This window comes from Phoenix dactylifera, chromosome 8 (assembly GCF_009389715.1).
Source record: "Phoenix dactylifera cultivar Barhee BC4 chromosome 8, palm_55x_up_171113_PBpolish2nd_filt_p, whole genome shotgun sequence".
Classification (NCBI taxonomy): Eukaryota; Viridiplantae; Streptophyta; class Magnoliopsida; order Arecales; family Arecaceae; genus Phoenix; species Phoenix dactylifera.
In genome coordinates this window covers 31610350-31637994 of record NC_052399.1, presented here as the reverse complement: position 1 = coordinate 31637994, position 27645 = coordinate 31610350, and the positions used below count along the sequence as shown (strand labels likewise).

Here is a 27645-nt window from a genome sequence, read left to right as displayed (position 1 = left end):
TGAAATGGCCTCTTGTATTCTAGAGAAATTTTGTGCACAAGGGGAGATAATCCTAAAAACATAAATAGAGAAGGGATGGCATTGAGGATATTACATAAAATAGTCATTTCCTTAAGATAAGACGATATGGTGGTGTCCAATCACCAGTAAATTGATGAATATGATAAGGAACAGCATCTATCTATCTATGAGATGATAAGCATAATCTTGTTAAGACTCCCTCTCAAGTGATTCTTCCATAATTGTGCAAGGGAGTAAGAATAGTGAAGCTACATCCTTCACCATTCTCGCCTTGTCAAAAAAAATTCTGTAAATTAATTTCGTTAATTGCATAATTATCCAATGGATTGCAGCTGCGGAGCAGTCCCAAACCTTTTAGCCCTTAACTTAACATAGACTTTTTGAAGTAAATATCAAATTTATAATCCTGTATAAGAAGTAAATATGTTATGAAACGGGCATATTGCTTGTAGCGCAACGCTTTCCAAGCACTTCTTTAGAAGTAAATGTTTTAAATTTCAAGGTACTCATTAAATCCATATAAATCGGAACATAAACATTCACTCAGTGGGAATTAAAATTTATGAAGAAAAGGATATTTCATCTTTTGCATGCAAAAGACACCCACTCATAACAAAATTGCTCTTGTTGGCCCTGGAAAATATGATTATACTGCCCAAAAGGTGTTGATGATGTATGTCACACCCTCGACAACAACCGCCGCATATTCATAGAAAACTCTCTCCATAATCATGCAGGGCATCTCAACATAATATCATAAAACAAGCAACGAAATAAATAATCAATAGGTAAATCCATAATTTAAATAACAAAAATCCATAGTTTAATCTCTTACAAAATCCAATGATATTCAAAAGATCTTACATCAAACTTAGGTAAAATCTTAATCTAAAATAAAGAGACCAAAGTTCTACTTCTAATCACTCTCTCGAAAGATATCCCCATGCTAGCTTAGTTCTCAAGATCTATAAAAATAGTAAGATATAAAATAATGAGCTACATAACCCAATAAGCAATGAACATTATAACTAGACAAATCGGATAATTAAAAAAGTAATAATTTGAAGAAAACAAGCATATGAAATTCATTAGTTCAGAACTAAATTCATATATGTAGTACTATCAAAATATTAAGCATGTCAATTTCAATCTTTCTCAAAAATAATTTTTTATTAATTAATCTAAGTTCTTTCAAAATATTAAATTTATCTCATGAGCTATGACCACATTGTTCTTATGGCAGGATTGTAATACCACGCATCTTCTTGAGTTACAATCCTTCGTGATAAAACAAATGCCAACGTTTAACCGCCCTTGGCTAGGTCCTTGTGTTGTGCCACTTTTGTGGCAAGCCATACCTTTTGACACAAATTCTTTAGGATTTATCAAGTACCAACGTATTAGCCCCTATTGTCATGTCCTTAACATAGTCAAGCTGAGCATTCAAAACAATCATGTGGTTTTATATCTTAGTTCAACAAAAATACAAGACATTTTGTTGGGATTGGGAGGTAACAACAAACAAGATAATTAAAGCACAACGGAATCAACAACTCTCCCACCTTGTGTAAACCTGTTAGAAAACAAACAACTAGAGCCAATCCACCTAATATATATATATCAAGGCATTCACAAATACTTAGCTGATCAGAAAAATAAAACACAAAAGGAACACCAAATTTTTACGTGGAAAACCTCCCCAATGTGGAGAGTAAAAACCACGGGACCGTAGTCCACCCAAAAACTTCCACTATCAACAAATAATGGGTTTACAATCTGTTCTCTCTAGCCAAAACTAGAGGCATATATCACCACATAATCTCAAGAACAATATTCTTGGCAAACATCAATTATAAGAGAGAAAGATTGAGAAGATCTCACATAAACAGCAGCCACGTTTCTGAAAAATCTGACTGTGATAAAAGATTGCAAATGGCGATCACACCGTACAGATTGAAGAACCACGTGTTGCGAACCTGCTGTCCAAATTTCAGCTCGATCGGACCACGGATCACCTCCCGATCGTCGTTTGATCAAGACTGCGCGCTGAATATCAATTCTGCATCTTCTCCCCTGTCTCCCTCTATTTTTAATTCGTGGAAGACGGCTCACATACCCTGCATTCTCAACATAAAAGGTTGCCCTAATGGGCCTCACGTTTTGGGCCAAAAATAGTCCAACCAAATAGGCTAAAACTAATTAATTTAGCCCACATTTGTTGGGCTAAGTCTCCTCCAACATAGAAGGGATAACCCAACACATTTTACGGTAGCAAAATTGATCAAGCATAATCCATAACGAGATCAATTTAAGCTTAGCTTATATTATAAACAAATTGAGCACAAATGTTAGCTAATTACAAAAACTATAGACTATCACGGTAGGCTCATGAACAGCTAAGAGACATGGATTATAAGACAAGCTTCAATAGTTATAGCTGCACTTAAACTGAGCTCATCAAACCAAACCTGAATAACCTAAAGCTCGGCTAAGCCTTGTTTGACCAGTTTAAAATGGAGTCACCCCCTTTTATTTGCAATTCCAAAATCAGATCAAGATAGATAGCTCTGTTATTCATTTTTGGATCTTCTATTCTTTACCTCAGCTTATGGTTTGGATTTAAAAGAGCTATTGCAAATGACGAATTCTTTGGTTTAGAATTAAAGTTTTGATTTTCTCCTTTTTTTCAAGAATCTTGAGTGTTTGCTAGCTTTCTTTTTTTTCATCCAATTTTGTATAATTTCTACTGTTATTTAGAAATTTTGATTTAGATTTGAATGAGATACATAGGAGGTTGAAATTCTTTGAATTAAAAGTGAATTAGAGAATTTGACTATTGCTACGATTGTGCAACTTTAAGGCAATGCCACTTTACTTTTATTTATTTGTTTACGTACTTGTAGGGTGGATTGATATAACTTGTTATTATTCTTCTGCTGATTACGTGCTTGTATGGTGACTTGAGTCTCTTTACCATTCATTCAGATATTTTGTATGTGTATGTGCTGAAAGGATTCTTACCATCAAACTAATAATTTATCTTTAATGTTTCGGAGCATTCGAAGATTTAGTGATGTGTATTAGATATTGCCAGCTTGAAATGTTTATGATGTAGTTACATATTTGCATTTTGATGAACTGTTTTTATATAAAAGTGGCTGTGTTTGAAATTAGGTTAGTATGTTTTAAAGTTGGAGAACTTGGTTTCCTTGTATTAAAGATCTCTTACTTGTTAACTTGTTTCTTTTTGTGTATCCATCATAGTTAGTTGCATTTTATTGAATTCTGGGCAAAATAGGTTAGTATCTATGATGGGTTGCAATGAAAATATGGTTGAAGTTTCAAGTGCACATGATTGTTGTAGTTCTCAAGTTATAGAGCCTTATAATACAGATTGCTCCAAAGCAAGCAAAAAAAGAAGGTCGGAGATATAGAATCATTATATTGAGACAGAAAACCAAAAAGACAAGGATAAATGTAATTATTGCCATTGTATTTTTTCAGCCGATTTTGAAAATAGGACAAGTCATCTTCACAAATATACAAAAAATTGTAAGTCAAAAAAAAAATGTCTTGATAGGAGGCAAAAATAGCTAATAGATAATGTAACTTCAAAAGATGGTGTTGCATTGAATGAGTTGGTTCCCTATTCATTTGATCAAGAGAGAATCCATAAGGACTTTGCAAGAATTGTAATTCTACAAGAGTTGCCATTTACAATAGTTAAACATCCAACTTTTTAGATGTTTGTTAGGAACCTTAGACCTAAATTTCATATTGTTTCTAAGGACAACATTAGCATCTGCTTTAAAGCATATAAAAAGGAAAAAAAAAGACTTGATGAGTTGTTTAAGGCAAACTATGGAAGAATCAGCTTAATATCTGACATATGGACATCAAATCATGCATCGGGATACATATGTCTCACTGCATACTATATCACAAATAATTGAAAACTTAAAAAGTATGTTATGAAGTTTAAGATGCTTCTTTCACCACATACCAGCATAGTCATTAGTGATTGTATAGCTAGCTACATTTTATGCTGGAATATTGAGAGAATGTTGGGTTCAATCACCTTTGACAATTTGTCAGCAAACACAATTGAGGCTATGCAACTTTAAAGATGATTTAGAAGAGATTTACTTTTGGATGGTAGATTTCTTCATATGCGCTATTGTGCACATATTCTTAATTTGATTGTGAAGGATGGGTTAAAGAAAGTGGAGGATGCTATTGATAGGATCCACGAGGCTGTTAAATATATAAATCATCTCAAACAAAGTTGAAAACATCAATGGAAATTGTCAAACAATTAAAGATGAATGGTAAGAAAAGGAAATGCATAGATTTACCTACTTGTTGGAATTCTATGTATCTTATGTTAGATAATGCTATACAATTCAAGGATGTGTTTGTGCAACTTGAGGCCCAAGATCCCAATTTTGAAAATGCACCAAAATTGAAGAACATTGTCTAAATGCACTATCGGGGATGGCGCATATACCTTTCCTTTTCTCTCCTGTCTTTTTCCTCCACATCGCTTTCCTCCATCTCCTTTTAGTAGATCGTGAGTGGTTTATTTGTAACTTTTTAAAGGTTTTACATCATATAACTATTTTTTTTCACAAACAAAAAATCCAACCGATAATTTGTATTTCTATGAAATTTAGAGAATACAGATGGTCTTGATTCAAGAATCTAGAAGTTCAAATGCAATTATAATAATGATGGCCTTAAAGATGCAAGAAAAATTTAATGGAATGCTTTTACATTCTTGTCGTAGGGGTTGTTCTTGATCCAAGACTAAGATGAAAGAATTGCTTTCGTAAAATCTATTGTATGGTGATCGTGCTTCATTTGAGATCAAAAAAATGCTTGATGTTCTTTAAAATCTTTTTGATGATTATACAATTTTATATGGTGCATATGGCTCTCATGTTCAAGTGAAGGAGATGGTGTCTGTCACGCCCCCGCCTCTGCGAGGCACGTGAGGCCCAATAGTCCCACATCGGAAAGACTCGTTCCAGAGCCTGGGCATATGAGGCGGGTGTCTCCTAATCCTGCAGACGCGTTTTGGGTGGAAAATAAAATCGGGGAGGGGTGAAGGACGCTTGCGTGAAGCCCCGGAACCGGACAATATCTGGCAGAGGAGCCCCGCGGTCCCCCCTCATGTGGCCCGTGCTCCGCAGAAGCGGGGGCGTGACAGTGTCTATATCTCAAGGTAGACAAGATGAGAGTATTTTTATGCAAGATTTTTCCTAAAAGAAATTCCTCAACCATCCAAGTTTGAATTAGAGACTTATTTGGAAGACAAAGTATTTTATATGATATCTAATTTGAATGTCTGCATTAAAATATAAGTCAATATTGTTAATAAAAATGACTTGCGATGCTTTTTTTTAGTAGGTTCATCCACTAGGAGATCAAAATTTTGATATTCTAGACTATTAAAGACTCAATGAATCAAAATATCCAATATTGTCTGGGATGATTCATGATATCTTAGTAATTCCTATCTCTACCTTTGCATTTGAGTCTACTTACAACACTGCTAGTAGAATTTTAAATGATTTTTGTAGTAGCCTATCCTCGGATATGGTTGAGGCATTGATATACACATACGATTGGCTTCAAGTCATATTGTCTTATCTTGTAGGTTCAATTTCTAGAATATTTATAAACTTTATTATATACTAATGCATTAAAACTTTATAATTTTTAATTTTGTAATTTTTTCATATGTAGATAGCCCATCTCCTCATACAAATACAAGGTTGAAGATTACGAAACAACTATTGTTATTAATACTAATGATTAGCTTGTGCTAGTAATAATCATCTTTATTATTGTATTTACATTGTTAAGAATATTGTAATTTTTATGCATATTAACTATATATCTAAGTGAAAAAGGGATATTTTTTTCCTGCTATTTTCTATCAAGTCCAATCAAGGTCATGGTGAGACTGCAAATTTTGGAACTTTGATGATTTGCAATATATGCTCGATGATTGTTTTGATCATCTAGATATATGGACCTTATTTTTATATGCTAATTTAGGGACTGATTTATTATTTTCATTTGTTGAAGGTTGTTTTGAATTTTGATATAAAGCTATTTTCTTTTGTAACTTTATCTTAAAGACTCATTTGGTTTGTAGAAAAAGAAGAAAAAATGTGGTCGATGAAAAAATAAATAACTACCTCTTATTTGTTGGAATTTTCAAAGAAGAGAAATGAAAAAGTAGCGTTCCCATAGGAATAAGATTACTATGTTTCATGGAGAAGAAAAACCCATGAGAGATATGAGAAAGCTACTTTCACACCAATTGAAAATTGGAGTCCCTTTTTTTCAAAAAAAAAGTATCTTTAAGCTATCAAAATTTATAGATAAAATCTTTCTTTTTATTAATAATATAATAGATATTTCATACAACATTTCTAGAAAAGTAAATTCTCAACCAAATATAAGCCACATGCTACTTTTAACCCATGTTGAATGGCACCAGCTTCCATTCAAGCAAACACCTGGGTTCCTCCATCCAGTTACCATGCCGTCGAACGCTGGGTACCAGCCGTCAGCTTCTGGAACATACACCTCGCTGAGGACCTGTCGCTGCGAGCCAAGCCCTTTGAGGAACCACTTCCCCTCGTAGACAACGCCGATGAACGGGACCATTGCGGTGCTCATGTCCGCTATGAAGGCCCAGCGGTTCTTGTTCGGATCGTAGACCTCCGCCGATCTGAGAGAGTAATGGAAGCCTTCGCTCTCCCCGCCGGCCACATACAAGCAGTTGTTCATCACACAGGAGCCGAAGAAGTGCCGCCGCCGCAGCATGTCAGGAGCCCGGTGCCATTTGTTGGTTCTGGCGCTGTAGAAGATGACCCGTCTCATGGACCCCTTCTGCGGATCCTTACCCCCGAACAAGTATAGATGGCAGCCGCTTAAGACGGCACACCCAAATCCAAGGGCTCCAGAGTACTCTCCTGGAATGGGTGGCAGAGGATGCCAGAGATGGTATACAGGATCGAAGGCATCCCATGAGATCCGACCATCCCGATCTCTTTTGATGACATAGACCCATTCCTCTGCGATTCCAAGGCTCTTGCGGAGGGAGTAGAAATAGTTGCCAGCCAAAAGACGGTACCACCTCTTGCAGACTAGCCTTAACTTGCGGTGCTCGGCTCGTGGGACGCGGATCAGGCACGCTGTCGCAACATGGGTTAGCCAATGATCCTGACCAAGCAGCGTTTCTTAAAGTGAAGGAGATCAAGAATTGGCTGCTGGCCATGTTCGCAATGCTTGGTTTCCTCATCTCTTTAGTCAGGCCTAGATTTTTTTTTCTGTTTTGACTTTTGAGCCTCTAAGTTGTGATTTAAGACTTGCGTGAGCAATGTCTGTAACATAAAGATAGGTTTAAAATTGTTTTTATATTCTAATTTGTTTTGAGAGCAATATTGTTTATTGTCGATTTTGTGTGGTTAATAGTTGTTGTGGTTCAAATCTGGCTCGAGGGTGACCACGTCGGAGGAGTTGGAGGAGCTACCGAAGTGCGGAGGAAGACCGGGAGAGCCACCTCTTGTGACCGACGGTGTACCTGCATAAAGCCTCACCGGTGTTTCCGGTGAGGATCCTCCGACGCTCAAGTTAGAGTGGAGTTTAGAAAATCCAACCGAAAGTTTCTTAGGCATTACCTGTTGGGGTTCTTTATAGTCCTGATAGGAGCGCTTAGGTGGCGGAGGTATGGCCCGTTCCCATCATGAGAGGGAGTGGCGCAGCTTGAGCTTGCTTGTAGCGCGCGGTGGAGTCCATTCTTGGAAATGGCAAGACGTTGACAGCCGTAGCAGGGTATGACCCGTTCTCATCATAAGTAGGAATGGCGTGCAGCTTGAGCTCGCTTATGGCGCGCGGCGGAGTTCATTCTCGAAAACGGCGTAGGTACACACATGGGTGCAATCGTTGGCGAGGCCGAGCTTATTGAGGCTGCATCGATCGGGCATTTCTACTCATGATGAGAACGGGTCATACCCTGCTAGACGGGCGCTGAGGCCAGTCTAGCATTCCGGGGTCGAAGGTGTGCTTGGTGGAGTGCCCCGAGCCCGAGGGTCGAGGCGTATTACTGAAGAGGGCGCCCAACCTTGGTCGGGCGAGTCGACAAATACAGGAGGGCGCCCCGATCTTGGCCGGGGCGTGTCGGCGAATATCCGAGGTTGAAGGAGCTTTCGGTAGAGTCCGAGGTCGGGCTGGTTCTGGGCCGGACCGAGGACACGTCCGGTCGGCATTGGCGTCTGTTGAGCCGAAATTGGGTGGCCCTTTTGATGTAGGCTGGACGATCCATTTTGCCCCCCATCAATAGTAGTTAGCTATGCGGTAATTAATAGATTTCTGTAATTGATTGTTGAACTTCATTGTCACCAAAGTAGATGTTGAAGGAAGAGATCAAGGTAGAAGAAAGCAAGGTGGAGGGAGTCCAAGCTGCAGCTACTAGTGAATCTCAGGAATCCTATTGTCTAATTGATTGGGAATGTTGAATCTCAATTGTAGAACCAGTCATGAATTTAGTTTATTATCTAATGAATTGGATCATCTAGTCAACAGTATGTAAAGACATAAGCAGTGTGACCTTTTTTAAAAAAGAGAAGTTTGATAATTATAAAGTGATTGGGAGCTTAAGCATTGCTCCTTTCACTAGGTGTTTCGAACGCATAATATTTTGACATTTGTATTTCTTTATTCATTATCAAAATATTGTCCATATGTTTGTTGTAGTAGCTCGACTAATGGGAAGTACAAGTATCCGGCCCAATCCAAACCAACTCAGACCAGCTCTGGACTCAAATTTTTTAGGTTGGGGTTGGTTTATACATGGATTCGACATGATCCGAATGATCTGTTAGGTTAAAAATTTTGGCCGTAACCCAACTCAATTTTCTATTAGTTTAGATTTGGATCCAATATTAGAATCTGATCAAAGAACCGAGTTGGGTCGGAGTTACTCATGACACAGAGCCAACCTATTTGCACCCTTGTATATTAGGATCCAATCAAAGAACCGGGCCGGGTCGAGGTTAACCCATTTGCACTTTTTTTTTTTTTTCTCGCGCAAAATAGAGGAAGAGAGGAAGGCAGCCATGGAATAGCTTGCAGCGATGGTGGGTGACAAAAAGCAAGCGACAGCGGTTGAAAAGGAAGCAAAAACAAGGGTTGAAACAGGTGGTTTGGCCCATTTGAATCCAAGCTCCAGTCTACTCGTCGGCGGCTGGAATTCGGCCATGGCCATGTACAGATGCGACCGACCGGAAAAAGGCCTCGGCGAGGATTGTGACGATAGCAACGTCGGCGACGAGCGACGGTTAAAAAAAAAAAAAGTAAATATAAAGAAAAGAAGCCGAAATAGGGGAAAGGTTTCGGATCATTTTACGGCGATTTCTTGGCAGAATTTGGGCATGTGGATGCTCAATCAAGAAGGGGAAGACCAAGGGAAGAATAATAGATGGGATCAGTGGCTTCTTACCTGGCCTCCGACGAGTATTTGCCGCAGCCACAGCGACGATCGCGGCCAGCATTTGGGGAGAGAAAGGAAGAAGAAAACCATCTCGATCGACTCTTGGAGGCCAGAGATCATCGGTGGAGGCTGAAGATGCATCGAAGGATGCCGGGGGACTGGTTTGAATAGCAGAGTTCCTCGATTCGTTGGACTCCTACTCGGAGTCAAAAAGAGAGGCTACTTCCGAATGGGGGTCTGCCTTTCTCAGCACGTGCGATGCACACGCATGCCAAGTCCGCCCCCTACACGTGCTGGAGTTCCTAACAATTGTTTTTCTTCAAAAAAAAAAAAAAAAAAACTTTTGAAGAAGTTGTTTTGACCCTAGAATGGATGCAAACAGAATTAGCGAATTACAAGTTGGCCCCAAGCAAACTCAAGTTGACCCTAAAGATAGATGAGTTGACCTCATAATGACTACAGGCGAAATGCAAGGCGTAGCAAAAAGTAACACTTCCATGGGTTAGCCCTTAAAGATAAATAGTCGTCCCCTAAAAATCATGAGTCCACAACTAAAGAAATCGAGTCAACCCTAAAATGACCTCAGACAGAATATAGATAGGGTCGACCCTAGAATGGCTCAAATATAATATAAATAGCAATGAAAACTAGCCCTTTCACGAGTCGACCCTAGTGAATCATGAGTCGATCCCAAGCAAACTCGAGTCGACCCCTCAAGTTGTGGCTGATTTTTGAGCGAGATGGATTTTTGGGGCTGGACTATGCATACTAGGCCGGTCAAATAAATCGAGCCCAGCATAACATCGGACCCTAAATGGATTTTTGGGGCTTCTAATAATTTTTTTCTCAAAATTCTCTTTATTTCCAAATCCCTAATAATCATCAGAGGAGACTAGAGAGCAGTCCTCCCTAATCTACGAAGAGTTTGTGAAAGATTTGAACGCCTAAATCTAATGAATGGATCTGCCATCGGCTACACATGTCTATAAGAAGGCGAACAGTGCTGCAGATTGGGTGGCATCCTATGCGGCTAATCATTCCGGAGAATTTATTCGAAGAACCATGTGTCTGTCCTTTGCACTATTTTCTTTTTTTCTGATTTTATGGGCTGCTTCTACACTCGTTGTGTATGAGTCGCCGATGTACCAAAAAAGAAAGAACGGACCTATCAGATGGGCATAACGTAAGAGAGAACATGAGATGGATAGATTTTGCATTCCGAGATCAATCCTGCACCCAATTACTCCACAACTGAATCCTGGGCTTGGAATGCCATGGGGAACAGTGACCTCGGGTTGCGTCAGAAAGGGGCTGCAAGTGTTTGATCAAATGCATCAAAAAAAAAAAAAAATAGTGCCACCTCGAACACCTCTTCCTAGATAGAGGATGTGGTGGAAGCCGTGCAAACAGGCTAAGAACAGGTCTTTCAACATGGTTGTGTGATTACTAATCATATGCATGCTGCTACGCACAGCTGCCATGGGTGAGAAATATAGATAGACAAGAATTTAAGGATTTCCTGAGTGTCATGATGGATCTATATTCCTTTATTTTCTGCTAAATGACATACAATGGTGTATCTAAAAATTTTCTTCTTATGGGGCCCTTTGTACTTCAAATTTCTTCTGGGTGTTATGCTGCATCTATATTCCTTTATGGCCTTAGCAAATGTTGTAGCCTCTTTTTTTTTCAGTTAATAATGACCTAAAGAGCTAAGATTGCTCGAAGAATTTCATCTGCTGAATGCAAAAGAGACCCCCTGATAACAAAATTTGCTGTTACTGGAACCAGAAATATGATTACACTTCCCAAAAAGAGTTGATGATGTAAATGATTAAGTAAAGTAGTTTCTGATTTTGAGGTAGATGCAAGCATAGATTGCATTAGCACATAGATGAAGATGAGAACATTTCAGTGTATGTCTCCAATCTTGCACCTATTTCATTGCCCAAACAACAGCGATACAGTTGGTACGATCACCGCATTTTAAACTTTAAATTCAAACTTATCTTTAATAATATGGAAATATTAACAAATAGAGTTAATATGACAAGTGACTAGAGACAGAATTTTAACATTTTCATTTAGACCAAGTTTTTATTAAAGTTAATGCTAGACTTTAGAATATTATTAGTTTTCTGAGATATTTAATTTTGAATTAGTTATTTAAATTAAAGTTTGAATGATAATTATTTAAATTTATTCTGCTGTTTATTTATGATATCATGTTGAGTTGCTTTGCATATTTGTAGGAAGAGTTTCCTACGAGTATGCGGCAATTGACGCAACTCCAGCTCAATATCTCGAGTTGGGGGTGTCACAAAGCTATCATAGTATTTTACTTAAAACACAACAAATCCTTTGGAACAGAAGAGTGCTAAGCAAACATGGAACATCCACCTTTACCCATGCTATGGGGCGATCTCCATGGAAGCTCAATCAAAAAAAGAATAACCCTGCCTTCAAACAAACTAAACCCTAAGAAAACACATGAAGGAATAATTCGACATTGATTAGCACAACACATAAAAAATCCCCCCCATAAATTCTTTGGAACATAAGAGTGCAAAGCAAACAAGGAACATCCACCTTTACCCATGCTCTGAGGTGATCTCCACAGAAACCCAATCAAAAAAGGAATAACCCTACCTTCTAACAAACTAAACCCTAAGAAAACACATGAAGGAATAATTCAACATTGATTAGCACAACACAAAGAAAATCCTTTCCTCAAGTAGTTATATATAGAACCCATGCATGGCCTCCATCTTCATTCATTCAAAAACATCATAAGTTCTAAGAGGGAAACAAAGCAAAGGAGGCTCTCATGGAAATAGGAGGTCGGCGTGTGTATAAAGATTTCGCCCCTTCATACAAATGGGTTCGAGAGGAAGGAACCGATACACTCGTCATCGATCTCCCAGGCACGCCTTCTTTCTCTTCTACTCAATCATCATTGTAGGTCCTTCAATGCAGTTAGAAAGTTGTGGATTTATAATAAATTTTCTCACATAAGGTTGAACTAATATATTAAGCTTTGATGAACTAGTTACTTTGTACATATAGTGGTAAGGTTTCTAATATAAATATTGCAAATTTAAAGTAGAAATCCTCATGGAATTTGAATATGTCATGCCTAATATATAGTTTAAAATAACCTTTTTGCATTAATTATAGGATTATGAATATTTTGTAATGCATCTTCCTTGTTTACCTGCAGAATTTAACAAAGAGCAAGTCAGGGTTGAATTAGATTACTCTGGAAAACTGAGTGTTAGTGGGGAGCGCCCTCTTGGAGACAAGCGATGGAGTCGATTTGACAATGTCTTCCAAGTCCCAAAGGAAAGCAACGAGTTCCAAGCTAGGTTTGAGAATGGGCATCTCCATGTGAAAATATTACCGAAGACCTCCGAGCCAAAGCAGCTCCTGGTTAATGTAATTGTGGCCGTTGTGGTCTTGATTGTGATGGTGTTGTCCGTGACCTCTAAAAACTAACCTTTGCATATTTCCCTTGGGAAATTGGAGGCAATTGTGATTCATCAAATGTATAGCATATGTAAAAAAGAAAATAAGGTAAGGAATTGTTACCATTCTTTCTATTTGAAATGGCCTCTTGTATTCTATAGAAATTTTGTGCACAAGGGGAGATAATCCTAAAAACATAAATAGAGAAGGGATGGCACTGAGGATACTACATAAAATAGTCATTTCCTTAAGATAAGACGATATGGTGGTGTCCAATCACCAGTAAATTGATAAATATGATATTTGTCAAGATAAGATGATAAGGAACAGCATCTATATATCTATCTATGAGATGATAAGCATAATCTTGTCAAGACTCCCTCTCAAGTGATTCTTCCATAATTGTGCAAGGGAGTAAGCATAGCGAAGCTACATCCTTCACTATTCTTGCCTTGTCAAAAAAAATTCTGTAAATTAATTTCGTTAATTGCATAATTATCCAATGGATTGCAGCTGCGAAGCAGTCCCAAACCAGATGATGCAAGAAGGGCACTCAGCCAGAGTGCACCAAGTTGGGGAAACCTTTTAGCCCTTAACTTAACATAGACCTTTTGAAGTAAATATCAAATTTATAATCCTGTATAAGAAGTAAATATGTTATTGAAAAGGCATATTGCTTCTAGCGCAACACTTTCCAAGCACTTCTTTCGAAGTAAATGTTTTAAATTTCAAGTTACTCAGTAAATCCATATAAATCAGAACATAAACATTCACTCGGTGGGAATTAAAATTTATGAAGGAAAGGATATTTCATCTTTTGCATGCAAAAGACACCCACTCATAACAAACTTGCTCTTATTGGCCCTAGGAAATATGCCCAAAAAGTGTTGATAATGTATGTCACACCCTCGACCTAAGATCATGAGCTGGAGTGCAACAACCGCGGTACATACTTATAGAAAACTGTCTCCACAAGCATGCAAAGCATCTCAATATAATATCATAAAGCAAGCAACGAAAAAAATAATCAATAGGTAAATCCAAAATTTAAATAACTAAAATCCAAAGTTTAATATCTTACAAAATCCAATGATATTCAAAAGATCTTACATCAAACCTAGGTAAAATCTTAATCTAAAATAAAAAGACCAAAGTTCTACTTCTAATCACTCTCTCAAAAGATATCCTTATGCTAGCTTTGTTCTCAAGATCTATAAAGAGAATAAGATATAGAATAATGATCTACATAGCCCAGTAAGCAATGAACACTTTAACTAGACAAATTAAATAATTAAAAAAGAATAATTTGCAGAAAGTAAGCATATCAATTTCATTCATTCAAAACCAAATCCATGCATCTCCTTGCGTTACAACCCTTCATGATAAAACATATGCCAACATTTAACCGCTCTTGGCAGGGTCCTTGTGTTTTGCCACTTTTATGGTAATCCATTCCTTTTGTCACATAAATTCTGCAGGACTAATCAATTGCCAACGTATTAGCCCCTATTGCCATGTCCTTAACATAGTTAAACTAAGCATTCAAAACAATCATGTGGTGTTATACCTTAGTTCAACAAAAATACAAGAAATTATGTGGTAGCAAAGTCGATCAAACATAATCCATAATAAGATCAATTTAAGCATAGCTTATATTATAAACAAATCAAACACAAATGTTAGCTAATTACAAAAACTATAGACTATCACGGCAGGTTCATGAACAGATAAGAGACATGGATTATAAGGCAAGCTTCAATAGTTATAGCTGCACTTAAAATGAGCTCATCAAACCAAACCCGAATAACCTAAAGCTCGTTGAAGCCTTGTTTGACCAATTTAAAATGGAATCTCCCCCTCTTATTTGCAATTCCAAAACCAGATCAAGATAGACAGCTCTGTTATTCAATTTTGGATCTTCTATTCTTTACCTCAGCTTATGGTTCGGGTTTAAAAGAGTTACTGCAAATGTCAAATTCTTTGGTTTAGAATTAACGTTTTGATTTTCTCCTCTCTTTTTTTCAAGAATCTTGAGTGTTTGCTAGCTTTCTTTATACGTCGCCTATTTTGTATTATTTCTATTGTTATTTAGAAATTTTGATTTAGATTTGAATAAGGTACATAAGAGGTTGAAATTCTTTGAAATGGGAAAGTAGCATTTTCATAGGACTAAGATTACGATATTTCATAGTAAAGAAAAACCCATGAGAGACATGGAAAAACTACTTTCACACGGTTGAAAATTGGGATCCACCTTTTTTTTTTTCTAAATTACCCTTAAGTCATCAAAATCTATAGGTAAAGTCTTTTCCTTTATTAATGGTATAATATGTATTTTATACAACTTTGCAGAAAAGTAGATTCTCAACTAAACATAAGCTACTCTGAGATATACCACTTTTTCATGATCGACCAAATATGCTAAAACTATTTTCCTAAGCATCATATTCCTAGAAATCGTCTTCTTAAAAAAAAATATTCCAGTGAGAAAAAAAAATTTCCGTAACCCAAACGAGTGCTAAAAGTTCTTGGTTGGGTAACAAGTTGGTCCAAGGTTATTTGATCAAGCACTTAAAAGTGAATCAGTAACTTGATAGTTGTTACTTTGGTAAAGTGAAAGAGATGAATGATATTATGTTTTTTGTTTGCGAAAATCAGTTGCTAAGGCGAGACTTTCCAAACTTTTTTTATGTTTGTATGAACAATTAATCCAGAAATAGTTGCTTATGATGCCATCGTCATTGCAGGCGTTTGTCATGCAACAAGGTTTTTCTTGGCTCATGTAGGAGGTGTATATATATTGTATATAATGGACAAATTGATAATGGGAACTTGGGCAAGAATTTACAGTTAAATGGCAGTCAAAGTTGGGGATAGGGTTCCATTTGCCGAAAAGCATCCATATTGTCTTTCAATCCTCTGATCCGAGCATCCTTATCTGCTGCCAACTGCATTAAAATGCCCATTCAACACATTATGAACATTAAGATTTCACCATTAGCATTAATCAGTAGTCTCATCTATTGTTAATTTATGTTTATTTATTTTTTATTATTTAGATCTCAATCGTACTATTCTAGTGCATGCTCCTCTTTCTATTTCAATATATAAAAGTTGGCGTTTCTCCCCAGTTTGTTGTGCGTTGAGAATGGCAAGCTATCATGCCAAATGTACCCACGGCTGCAGACATGGGTCTTGGTGTGCCTTCTTTCTCCTCCTCCTCCTTCTTCTTCTTCTTCTCCTCTTTTTTTTCTTTTTTTTTTTCTTAGAAAAAAAAAAAAAGACGAAAGAAAAGGACAAACCCACCCCCACGTAGCAGCTCTCACTGGGCCCCCACCCCACCAGGAGAGTGCTCGATGCGGACAGAAATAGCCGTGTATTGGGCACCCCGACTGGTTTTACTCATACCCTCTCCACCCGTGCACCCGGTACGACTACCTCTCTGGGCTCCAGCTCGAATCCCACGTGTGAGTACGTCACACCTGGCACCACCAAAGCTACTAGAGGTCTAATAAGCGTTCCTAGGCCCCATATCTAAGCAGTGGCCGAAGCCACATTCTAATCGACGCCGCAGCGACTCGAACTTGAAACCGTGAGGATAGAAAATACGCCCAGTACCACTAGACTACCACCTTGGTGGCTTCTTGGTGTGCCATTTAACATTGCAATTTGTTGTGACAGAAGCCTTATCCAGTACCCCATTTTGTTGCAAATTCTTCCTTTTTCTTTTTAAATATTTTTTTTATGATTTTTTATGCTCTTAGATATACAAAGGCATCAAGTGAGTTTACTTGATAGTAATTTTTGGGCAGCATTGGAAATATGCTGCAGCAAGTGATCTGATATGTAGTTTATATAGTTCTACTATGTGTTGATCCTTTATATATCTTGGTATCGATGAATCTTGATGGGAACAATTCTGGAAAGTATAGATAGCAAGAAATTGACTCTAACTCTCAGGATCTGCAATGGGAGGCTTGAGATTGACTTCATAGAGATTGATTTGTGAGCTTCTATTGGATTTGGGGTACGATACAAGGCTAAGGTAATCTTATGTAGCATAATGATTTAGTTTGATGACTTGTTCAATTAAGCATCCAATACCTTGCAAGTCATAATTAGGTTAAGTTATACTGTATATGTGCAGTAATTTTTGGTGGTCTCTATATGTAGGATTTTTTACAGCATGATATAGTCACAATAATTGCATGTGGGGGACCTCTAATTTGCTTTGTTAGTTGTTAAAATATTTCAATGAGAGCAATATTGTTTATTGTCTATTTTGTGTAGTTAATAGTAGTTGGTTATGTGGTAATTAATAGATTTCTGTAATTGATTGTTGAACTTCGTTGTCACCAAAGTAGATGTTGAAGGAAGAGATCAAGGTAGAAGAAAGCAAGGTGGAGGGAGTCCAAGCTGCAGCTACTAGTGAATCTCAGGAATCTTAGTGTCTAATTGATTGTAAATGTTGAATCTCAATTGTAGAACCAGTCATGAATTTAGTTTATTATCTAATGAATTGGATCATCTAGTCAACAGTATGTAAAGTCATAAAAGCAGTATGACCTTTTTTCAAAAGAGAAGTTTGATAATTTATAAAGTGATTGGGAGCTTAAGCATTGCTCCTTTCAATAGGTCCATTGAACGTATAATATTTTGACATTTGTATTTCTTTATTTATTATCAAAATATTGTCCATATGTTTGTTGCAGTTGCTGGACTAATTTCAACTATGAGTCGGTTGGATGAGAAGTACAGAGATCCGATCCGATCCAAACTAACCCGAACCGGCTTTAGACTCGAATTTTTTGGATTGGGGTTGGGTAATACATGGACCCGATCTGATCCGAATGATCCATTAGGTCATAAATTTTGGCTGTGGACTTGACCCAATCTTTTATTGGTTTAGGTTTGGGTCTAATATTAGAATTCGATCAAAGAACTGGGTCAAGTCGGGATTACTCATGACCCTGTCCAATCCGACTCATTTGCACTCCTATTTTATTTATTTATTTATTTCACAAAATAGAGAAAGAGAAAAAGGCAGCCATGGAATAGCTTGCAGTGATGGCGGGCAACAACAAGCAGCCGATAGCGCTTGAAAAGGAAGCAAAAACAAGGGTTGAAACATGTGGTTTGACTCATTTGAATCCATGCTTCAGTTCGCTCGTCGGCGGCTGAAATTCGGCCATGGCCATGTACAGATGCAAGCGACCGGAAAAAGGCCTCGGTGAGGATTGCGACGATAGCAATGTCGGCGATGACTTATGGTTAAAATTAAAAAAAAAAAAAAAAAAAAAGAAGCCAAAATAGGGCATAATATATATCGATAGACAAGAATTTGAGGATTTCCTGGGTGACATGATGGATCTATGTTCCTTTATTTTCTGCTAAATGACATACAATGGTGTATCTAAAAAATTTCTTCTTGTGGGGCCCTTTGTTTGTACTTCAAATTTCTTCTGAGCGTTATGCTGCATCTATATTCCTTTATGGCCTTAGCAAATGTCGTAGCCTCTCTTTTCTTCAGTTAATAATGACCTAAAGAGCTAAGATTGCTAGAAGGATTTCATCTGCTGAATGCAGAGGAGACCCCCTCATAACAAAATTTGCTGTTGGTGGATCTAGAAATATGATTATACTGCCCAAAAAGAGTTGATAATGTAAATGATTAAGCAAAGCAGTTTCTGGTTTCGAGGCAGATGAAAGCGTAGATTCCCTTAGCACATAGATGAAGATAAGAACATTTCAGTGTATGTCTCCAATCTTGCACCTATTTCATTGCCCAAGCAACCGCGATACAGTTGGTACGATCACCACACTTTAAACTTTAACTTCAAACTTATCTTTAATAATCTGGAAATATCAACAAATAGTCTCAATATGACAAGTGAAGCATGGGCTGGAATGCTGGAGTTTTAATACAATTCCTCATGATTTGAGACAAGCAGTAACAAACAATAGTGATGTTTTTGAACAAAACAAACAATAATAATAACATGCCATTTCATTTCATGATAGTAACAATCACTCTGCATACATAACAGCCTACAGTAATTAAAATCACTTTTATGTTTTATTAAAAAAAACTGGTATCTTTAAGAAAGCTATAATAGTATTTTACTTAGAGCATGACAAATCCTTTGGAACAATAGAGTGCAAACCAAACAAGGAACATCCACCTTTACCCAAGCTATGAGGTGATCTCCAAAGAAGCCCAATCAAAAAAGGAATAACTCAGCTTGCTTTCAAACCAACCAAACCCTAATAAAGGAATAACCCAGCTTTCAAACCAACCAAACCCTACCCCCAACTCATGCAGGTATAAACCCCATGCATGGCCTCCATCTTCATTCACTCGAGCGCAATAGGAGTTCGAAGAGGGAAACAAAGCAAAGGAGGCTGACATGGAAACAAAAGCTGCCCCTGATCAGCCTGTGTATGAAGATTTCGTCCCTTCATACAAGTTAGTTCAAGATGAAGGACTCGACACCATCGTCATCGAGCTCACAGGTATGCCTTCTTTCCCTTCAACTCAAGCAGTTGTCATTGTAGGTCCTTCAACGCAGTTAGAAAGTTGTAGAACTATAGTTACTTTTCTCATATAAGGTTGAATTAATATATAACGCTTTGATGAACTAGTTTGCTTTGTACATATAGTAATAAGGTTTCTAATATAAATATTGCAAATTTAAAGTAGAAATCCTCGTGGAGTTTGAATATGTCATGCCTAATATATAGTTTAAAATGACCTTTTTGCATTACTTATAGGATTATGAATATTTTGTAATGCATCTTCCTTGCCTACTTGTAGAATTTAAGAAAGAGCAAGTCAGGGTTCAATTTGAGAACTTTCGGAGACTGAGTATTAGTGGGGAGCGTCCTCTTGCAGACAACCGATGGAGTCGATTTCGCAATGTCTTCGAAGCCCCAAAGGAATGCGATGAGATCCGTGCTAAGTTTGAGAATGGGCGTCTTTATTTGAAAGTATTACCAAAGATCGCTGGAACCAGTATGGAAGCTGCCATCATAATAAGAGAAACCAGAGAGAAAGTTCAGCCTACACAAGCTACAAAACAAGATGAAAAGAGAGGCGAACCCCACAAGAGAAAGGATGAAGAGAAGGTGGGAGAGAAAGAGAAGGATCAAACCAAAGAGAAGAAGGATAAGGAGAAGGTTGAACCGGGCTTGGGCTTCTCCAAGCCAGTGCAGGTCCTGGCTAATGTAATTGTGGCTGTTGTGCTCTTGGTTGTGATGGCGTTGTACGTGACCTCCAAAAAGTAAGCTTGGCATGTTTCTATTGGGACATTGGAGGCATTTGTGATTTATCAAATGTGTATGATGCCTTAAAAAAAAAATAAAGTGAGGAATTGTTCTCATTCTTTCTATTTGAAATGGCCTTGTGTGAATCTGGAGAATTTTGTGCATGGGAGGAGATAATACTAAAAACTTAGGTAGAGAAGGGATGGCATTGCAGATATTACATAAAATAGTTATTTCCTTTAAGATGATATGGTTGTGTCCAATCGCCAGTAAATTGATGAGTATGATATTAGTCAGGATATAAGATGATAAGGAACATCATCTATCTATGAGATGAGACTCCCTCTCAAATGATCTGCCTATAATTGTGCAACGGAGTAAGCATAGCGAAGCTAGCTGTATCCATCATCTCTTGCCTTGTCAAAAAAATTCTGCTATTTAATTTTGTTAATTGCGTAATTACCCAACAGAGTGCAGCTACAGAGCAGTTCATGCAAGAAGGGCAAATCAAAATTCTATCTTTCATATTTTAGTTTAACAAAAATACAAAAAATCATGCGATATCAAAATTGCAAGCATAATTCATAACAAGATTAATACTTCCAATCATGCATCATCACAATATTCCAAAATTAAGCATATTTAATAATAAACTATTGTTCATCAAATTTATGCATCATGAATAGTATGATCAAAATTTATTAATATAATAATTTTATAATTTGACGATAGATCTAGAAAAAGTGAAGTATTGCTTACCTTGAAAGTAAAATCAACTGACAGATCCAATTATTTCCGAAAATTTCTCTCAAAAGCTAATATTCAAAAATTATAATTTTATCATAATTTTGCCATAATTTTTTAGGAATAAAAATTCTAAGTCCCAACATCCTCATAGGGCAGGCCAAGCGGGAGTGTTCGAATCCCAGTCAGTCTGATCAAGATAATTCATCTGATCATGGTTAGGCTAGGATATAGGTGGCTCAATAAAAACTAAGAATAACCAATCTAACAGTGTCCAACAAAGACTAAGGTGGAAGCCAATTTGCTGCCTGGCGGACCCCTTATGGTGGTCAAAGCATGCTACAAAGAGGTTTCACTGATAGGGCTCACGGCATGAAGAAGATAGATGGGATAGAGGTACTTCATACCTCCTCTATGTCGCATATTTGCCACAATCATAGTGAAAATGGCGGCTGGCATTTGGAAAGAAAAGGAAGAAGAAAGTCGGCATGAATGACTCTTGGTGATTGGAGATTGATGGTGTGCATTAATGGGATGCTGGGAGCTTAAATAGAGCTAAAGGTTGAGGGAGTCCTATGAGCTCCCGTGCTTTTCCTCCATCGGACTCCCATAGGGAGTCACAGAAGGAGATGACTCCCATAGGGAGTCCTATGAGCTTTTCCTCATTTATTTATTTATTTATTTCAAATTCTCTTTCGAGCGAAATAGGTCTTGGGGCCGATTTGAGATTCCTAGGCCTATTTTAGTCTATTCATGCTGATCCAAATCTTCTAGGCTGGCCAATGATCCCGCCATCTGGTTAGGTGGGCCTTTAGGTGAAGCCTTACAATATCGATTATGAATTTCTATTTTTCATAACAATCTTATAGAGATATCTTGGAAAACCAGTTCATGTCTATGTGAGAAAATGGCCAAAATAGAACTACTTCTACAAAAAGTGGCAAAAATTGATCGAAAGGACTGGTGTGAGGTGTAAAAATCCAAACGTTTCAATAGAAAAGCGAAAGAGCATGAAAAAGTCCAAACTTTTTTCAATAAAAATAGTAGAAAAAATAGGAAAAGATTTAATGTTTTGCTCAAAAGCATGAAAAGTCCAAACCTTTTTCAATATAAACACCAGAAAAATAGAAAGATTCAACGTTTTGCTCAAAATCAAGAAAAGTTCAAACTTTCTTTCATGAAAAACAATAGGAAAAAGCATAGAAAAATCCTAGTTTTTTCAATAAAACTAGCAAAAAATCTTCGAAAAATCCTACCTTTAGAGTGTAAACAAAGGAAAAGGGGTAAGAAAATTAGAGGTCAATAGAGATCATACCATGGGTAGCTGGTACCTATTGCCCTACTTGTGCTACATGAAGTCAGAATTCCACTAGATGACACAGTGCATGGCAATGTATCCACCGGTGGCAAAGTCCAAGAGGAGGTTGAGCATCGCCATGCCTGGTAGTAAGCTCCGATCATCCTCTGTGGGTTCAGCATCCACAACTTCTCATCAAATGTGCCGCCATTGATGTTGTCCCCGTATAGCTCGATAGCTTCATCGTGTTGTTCTCCTCAAACAGCCCCAACCTTAGCTTCGCAAACTACCCCACCACCCTCCCATCTAAAAAAGTGGGAAAAAAGACACCAAATGCATCAATTTTGCTTGATTAGCCTTGGAGTTGGGGAGATCGAAGGCTAAGGTTTTAGATCTATGGTTTGGTGTTACCTTGATAACATGCATCCAAATGTCGAACACGAGGATGTCACCCATTTGGAGGAGAAGGATGCGAAAGGTGTCATGGATGTTATTGGCGTTGAACTCCTTGAAGCTCTTGGAACAATCGCCACCCTAGAGGAGAAAGGCCTCGCCGAGGGTGGCCTCCATAAGGCGCTCCTCTAAGTGCTCGGCCTCATCAACGAACTTGAATTGTAGGAAGCTCTCGTTCGTGTGGAGCATGGACCAACACCTTCTTGTTTGGATACTCGGCAGCTATAGCACCTTCTTCATTCGCCGGTTGTCCACCACCCACTTCGTCTTGTTCTTCTCTTCTCCCTCTGCTCTCTCATCCTCTCTTCTCTCTCCGCTCTCTCCTCTACTACCTCTTAATTAAACTCAATTGGATTGGGAAACCTATTTGGAAAGAAAGAAAGAGGAACAAAAGGAGTCATATGATCACCACGTGATCTTCTTCCATTCGTGTCAAAACACAATTTTTCTTCTAATCTAACTAACATGGTCGACGCAACCATCCCGAACCACCCGGTTCGAAGTGTATCAAACCATACCAGTGGCGGACCAGAACAATTCCGGCAAACAAAACAAGAAACTAGCGACGAAGGGGGAGGAGAAGAAAAGAGAGGAAACAAGAGAGAATGGGGGAGGGAGGGAGAGGGAGAGAAAATAAGAGAGGGATGTAGAGACTAGCCGGTGGTGAGCCATGGAGGGCCGAAGAGCCATGCAGAGGAGGCAAAGAAGAGGCTCCACCTCCGATTTTCTTGTTTCGTTCGAAACAAGGATTCCGGAGGGGCTCTCTTTTTCTTTTTGCAATTTTTAAGTATAGTCGAAAAGGAGTTTGCCGATTTTACTCAAAAAATTCAAAAATAAAAGGGGGCGCCCCTCCGGGCCCCTTGTTTCGAATGAAATAGGGGAATTGGAGGCAGAACCTTTCCTCCGCCCCTCTGTGCAACTCGCCGGCCTCCACCACCTTCCTTCTCTGTTCCTTCCTCTCTTCTCTTTCTCTCTCTCTCTCTTTTTCTCTTCCATTCACCCTCTCCTCTGCCCCCTCTACTGTGTTGGTACAGGCCCAGACAAAACCGTACCGACTTGTACCATCAGGCAACCAGTCTGGGCTCCAATTCTAGTACAACAATCCTTGCTAGCCAATAAGGGTCTTGATAGAATGTTGTGTCTAAATATCTCACATGACAATCACGCATATATGGATCCTCGTACCGAAAAAATTAAAACTTGTCGGGTGTGAGTGTACATAGTGAAAAGTTAAAGGGTATCTCCATAATTTTTTCCTTCCTTTAAAGCATGACATATCCAATGGAGTTGAAGAGTGCAAACCAAACAAGGAACATCCACCTTTACCCATGCTATGAGATGATCTTCGTGGAAGCCCAAGCAAAAAGGAATAACCCAGCCTTCAAACCTACTAAGCCCCAAGAAACCACATCGCAGGAATAATTCCAACATTGACCAGGGCAACACAACTTAAGAAAATCCGTCCCTCATGTGGGTATATATAAACCCCATGCATGGCCTCCATCTTCATTCAGAAACAAAGCAAAGGAGGACAACATGGAAACAAGAGCTGCCGCTGCTCAGCGTGTGTATGAAGATTTCGTCCCCTCACATGAGTTGATTCGAGAGGAAGGAGCCAATACCCTCGTCGTCGACCTCCCAGGCATGCCTTCTTCCTCTTCAACTCAATCAGTTGTCATCCTAGGTCCTTCAACGCAGTTAGAAATTAGTTGTAGATATAAAGCTTTGATGATTTAGTTTACTTAATTTCTACATACAGTGATAGGGCTTCTAATAAAAATATTGCAAATTTAAAGTAGAAATCCTCATGGAATTCGAATAAGTCATGCCTAATATATAGTTGAAAATCTCCTTTCTGCGTTAACTACAGGATTATGAATATGTTGTAACGCATCTTCCTTGTTTACTTGTAGAATTTAACAAAGAGCAAATCAGAGTTCAACTTGATAACTTTGGGAATCTGAGGATTAGTGGGGAGCGTCCTCTTGCAGACAATCGATGGAGTCGATTTCGCAAGAACTTCAAAATCCCAGAGGATTCCAATGCTAGCGAGATCCGAGCCAGGTTTGAGAAAGGGCGTCTCTATGTGAAATTAGCAAGGTTGATCACTGAAGCCAGCGTGAAAGATCAGCCTACACAAGTTCAGGAACCCAAGGAAAACCAGAAACCGATAGGCGAGCCGAAACCGAGTACTGCTGAGCCATATGATGTTCCGAAGAAACAACAAGATGAAAAGAGACGCGGACCGACCTACATGAAACAAGATGCAAAGAAGGTGCGAAAGAAAGTGAAGGATCAAACCGAAGAGAAGAAAGGTAAGGAGAAGTTTACAAGTGAAGAGGGTGAGAAAGGTGGTGCAAAGACTGATGTCCCAAAGAAGAAGCATGCAGCTCCCAGCAGTGGCCAAAATAGGCTGGGGAAGTGGAAGCTTAAGGTAGGTGAATTGGGCTTAGGCTTCTACAAGCCTAGGCAGCCCATGGTTACTGTAACTGTGGCTGTTGTAGTCTTGGTAGGGGTGGGGTTGTACGTGATCTACAAACTCAGGAGTCCCATGGTGGAAGATGGCCACTGATCAGCTAACTAAGCTTTGCATGTTTCCACTGGGACATTGGAGGCATTTGTGATTTATTAAATATATATGATACCTGAAAAGAAAATAAAGTGATGAATTGTTGGCATTCTTTCTATTTGAAATGGGCTTGTGTATTCTGGAGAAATTTTGTGCATTGGAGGAGATAATCCTAAAAACTTAGGTAGAGAAGGGATGGCATTGCAGATATTACATAAAATAGTTCTCTCCTTAATATAAGATGATATGGTTGTGTCCAATCACCAGTAAATTGATAAGTATGATCTTAGTCAATATAAGATGATAAGGAACAACATCTAATTATCTACGAGACGATGAGCATAATCTTGTTAAGACTCCCTCTCAAGTGATCCATCCACAATTGCACGAGGGAGTAAGCATAACGAAGCTACATCCATCATTGATCTTGCCTTGTCAAAAAAAAAAATATGTTGTGTTCTTTTTCTTTGAAAAACGACCATATGGCACCCTCCTAACATAAATATAGTGATTGAGGGTGGGAGCAGGGAGATCTAGTGATTCAGGGTGGAAACAGGTTCAGAGGGGTGGATATATTGATCTAAAGACATCACTTTTTATTTTTTTTTTGATGGAATGGGAGGTCGAACCACCCTTCATTACTTAATAAAATAGTATGTACAAAGCTAGGTTCAGTTGCTAGAGAGTAGCAGCATCCAAGGAAGATTATGATAGGGCCAGGGAAGAAGGATGAGAGGGATTTGATGGACTATATAACCACGTAAAAAATCCTTGTTCTGCTGTTTTAGTTTATTAAAATATCAATTTATTAAAATATCGAATTTGGTTTGATGATTACATATCATTATCTCAGTTAAGTTGTCTTAATTTTCATTCATATAATTGCAACTAAAGATTAATGGATGTCTGAAAGACATCAGACATCATTGGATAGCATGGAGATCAGACCAAAAAAAAAAGATCAAAAGGTAATTGAGAAAAGGATGGGATCAAATATCAGAAGGTAACTCTCGCATGTTTCTGCAGAAGAAATCTTCCATCAATTTCATCCTTCACAAAGCCCTCCACTCATTCTATCAAATGGAAAGTCATCTGTAATGAAAAATTTAAAGAGAGCTATCAAGCTGTTGCCAAGCTTCTCAATTACCTTGTGCCAAAACAAGGGACTTAGCTGTAATTATCCTGTTCTTATCTTCTTGTTTCTGAATGTTTTATTGAATCCGCGAAAGTTTGAAACTCTTTCAAAGTTCAAAAATCTGTAACTCTGAAACTTTTGTAATTTTGATTCTAGTAATAAAATCTAGGGGAGGTACTTCCCTTCCTCCATTTTCCCATCAGAAAAAAGCCATAAAATTTGCCAACTCAGAACATTATGGTTGAATTTTAGGAGAGGGCAATTTTTAACAATAGAAAGCTTTATAGGGATATTATGGGACAAGTTCATTTTGAGAATGGGAAAGCTTTTACATAATCATTAATACCCTTATACTACTTTTAGATTTTTTAGATTTTAAGAAATAAAGGACACAGCTATATGTTGTAATACGTATGCAGTTGACTTTTTAAGAAGAAAATTTGTATTTGAATTTTAATTATTATAAGATAAAAACATATAATGCAATGACATATAATGGATTAATATATGACTATCTAAATTCTATATATCAATTAAATTTTCTCCAATCTAAAGTAGTTTTTCTAAATGATGACCAAATGCAATGCATGGTGGGATTGCAATATTGAGAATACAAAGCTAGGCCCTAATTGTTTCATTGTAAATATTAAGTCATTGCTATCTTGACCATATTATAGACATGGGCACATGGATGCATGCACAAACATATATTGTATGCCTCATCAATATATTCTCTCTTTTTTGTCTTAATCCAACATTTTCGTCCCTCCGTAATCTAATTTGTATGTTTATCTAGGGAAAGCCCTGGCTCCAACCTTCTCTCAATATAAGTGCCATGAGTGGAGATAGCGGAGAGACAATAAGCATGGAAGCCCAAGTAGATTGGGATATTCATTCCCAGTCTTAATTATATAGTTAGTAGAAAAAATTACCGACTGGACTGTCTTTAATCACGAAACGTTGGCGGCTCATTTTGCAATATCTATACATGTGGTGTGAACCACAAATAATCTCGCATTAATGTGGCTTGTATCATGCATAGAAAACCATGATTTAAGAGATGATGAAAGTGGTCGCTGTGGAGTCTCTCTTCACAAGTCCCTGGAAAGTATCTCCCTTTTTTAAGAGTCTAAATGGACTCTATTGTGTCAAAATAGCCTTTTTCTTGCACTGTTAATACATTTAAAGCA

At 38.0% G+C, this 27645-nt stretch overlaps 4 protein-coding genes across 4 annotated transcripts; 3 read left to right on the top strand and 1 right to left on the bottom strand.

Annotated features, from left to right (window-relative positions):
• Positions 1-6406: 6406 nt before the first annotated feature.
• On the bottom strand, positions 6407-9590 carry LOC120111764 (F-box/kelch-repeat protein At1g55270-like). The gene is made up of 2 exons (XM_039129656.1): positions 9539-9590; positions 6407-7277 (listed from the first exon to the last, which is right to left on the bottom strand). The coding sequence occupies exons 1-2, from the start codon at positions 9588-9590 to the stop codon at positions 6481-6483; spliced, it is 849 nt and encodes a 282-aa protein (XP_038985584.1). The 3' UTR covers positions 6407-6480.
• Positions 9591-12298: 2708 nt separating this feature from the next.
• LOC103707088 (inactive protein RESTRICTED TEV MOVEMENT 2) lies at positions 12299-13135 on the top strand. Its single transcript, XM_008791452.2, has 2 exons — positions 12299-12453; positions 12750-13135. The coding sequence occupies exons 1-2, from the start codon at positions 12357-12359 to the stop codon at positions 13022-13024; spliced, it is 372 nt and encodes a 123-aa protein (XP_008789674.2). The 5' UTR covers positions 12299-12356; the 3' UTR covers positions 13025-13135.
• A 6149-nt stretch (positions 13136-19284) lies between these two features.
• On the top strand, positions 19285-20389 carry LOC103707080 (inactive protein RESTRICTED TEV MOVEMENT 2-like). Its single transcript, XM_008791439.2, has 2 exons — positions 19285-19507; positions 19809-20389. Exons 1-2 carry the CDS (start codon positions 19402-19404, stop codon positions 20276-20278), a joined length of 576 nt encoding a protein of 191 aa, XP_008789661.2. The 5' UTR covers positions 19285-19401; the 3' UTR covers positions 20279-20389.
• A 3862-nt stretch (positions 20390-24251) lies between these two features.
• LOC108510670 (inactive protein RESTRICTED TEV MOVEMENT 2-like) lies at positions 24252-25438 on the top strand. Its single transcript, XM_017842695.2, has 2 exons — positions 24252-24393; positions 24665-25438. The coding sequence occupies exons 1-2, from the start codon at positions 24288-24290 to the stop codon at positions 25321-25323; spliced, it is 765 nt and encodes a 254-aa protein (XP_017698184.2). The 5' UTR covers positions 24252-24287; the 3' UTR covers positions 25324-25438.
• Positions 25439-27645: the final 2207 nt, after the last annotated feature.

Excerpts from the sequence above, each read along its gene's own strand:
- LOC103707088 (XM_008791452.2), top strand. The coding sequence starts at position 12,357 with ATGGAAATAGGAGGTCGGCGTGTGTATAAAGATTTCGCCCCTTCATAC. Across the intron at positions 12,454-12,749 it reads ACTCGTCATCGATCTCCCAG|AATTTAACAAAGAGCAAGTC; the intron begins GCACGCCTTCTT and ends GTTTACCTGCAG.
- LOC120111764 (XM_039129656.1), bottom strand. The coding sequence starts at position 9,590 with ATGCTGGCCGCGATCGTCGCTGTGGCTGCGGCAAATACTCGTCGGAGG. Across the intron at positions 7,278-9,538 it reads AAATACTCGTCGGAGGCCAG|AAACGCTGCTTGGTCAGGAT; the intron begins GTAAGAAGCCAC and ends CTTCACTTTAAG.
- LOC103707080 (XM_008791439.2), top strand. The coding sequence starts at position 19,402 with ATGGAAACAAAAGCTGCCCCTGATCAGCCTGTGTATGAAGATTTCGTC. Across the intron at positions 19,508-19,808 it reads CATCGTCATCGAGCTCACAG|AATTTAAGAAAGAGCAAGTC; the intron begins GTATGCCTTCTT and ends GCCTACTTGTAG.
- LOC108510670 (XM_017842695.2), top strand. The coding sequence starts at position 24,288 with ATGGAAACAAGAGCTGCCGCTGCTCAGCGTGTGTATGAAGATTTCGTC. Across the intron at positions 24,394-24,664 it reads CCTCGTCGTCGACCTCCCAG|AATTTAACAAAGAGCAAATC; the intron begins GCATGCCTTCTT and ends GTTTACTTGTAG.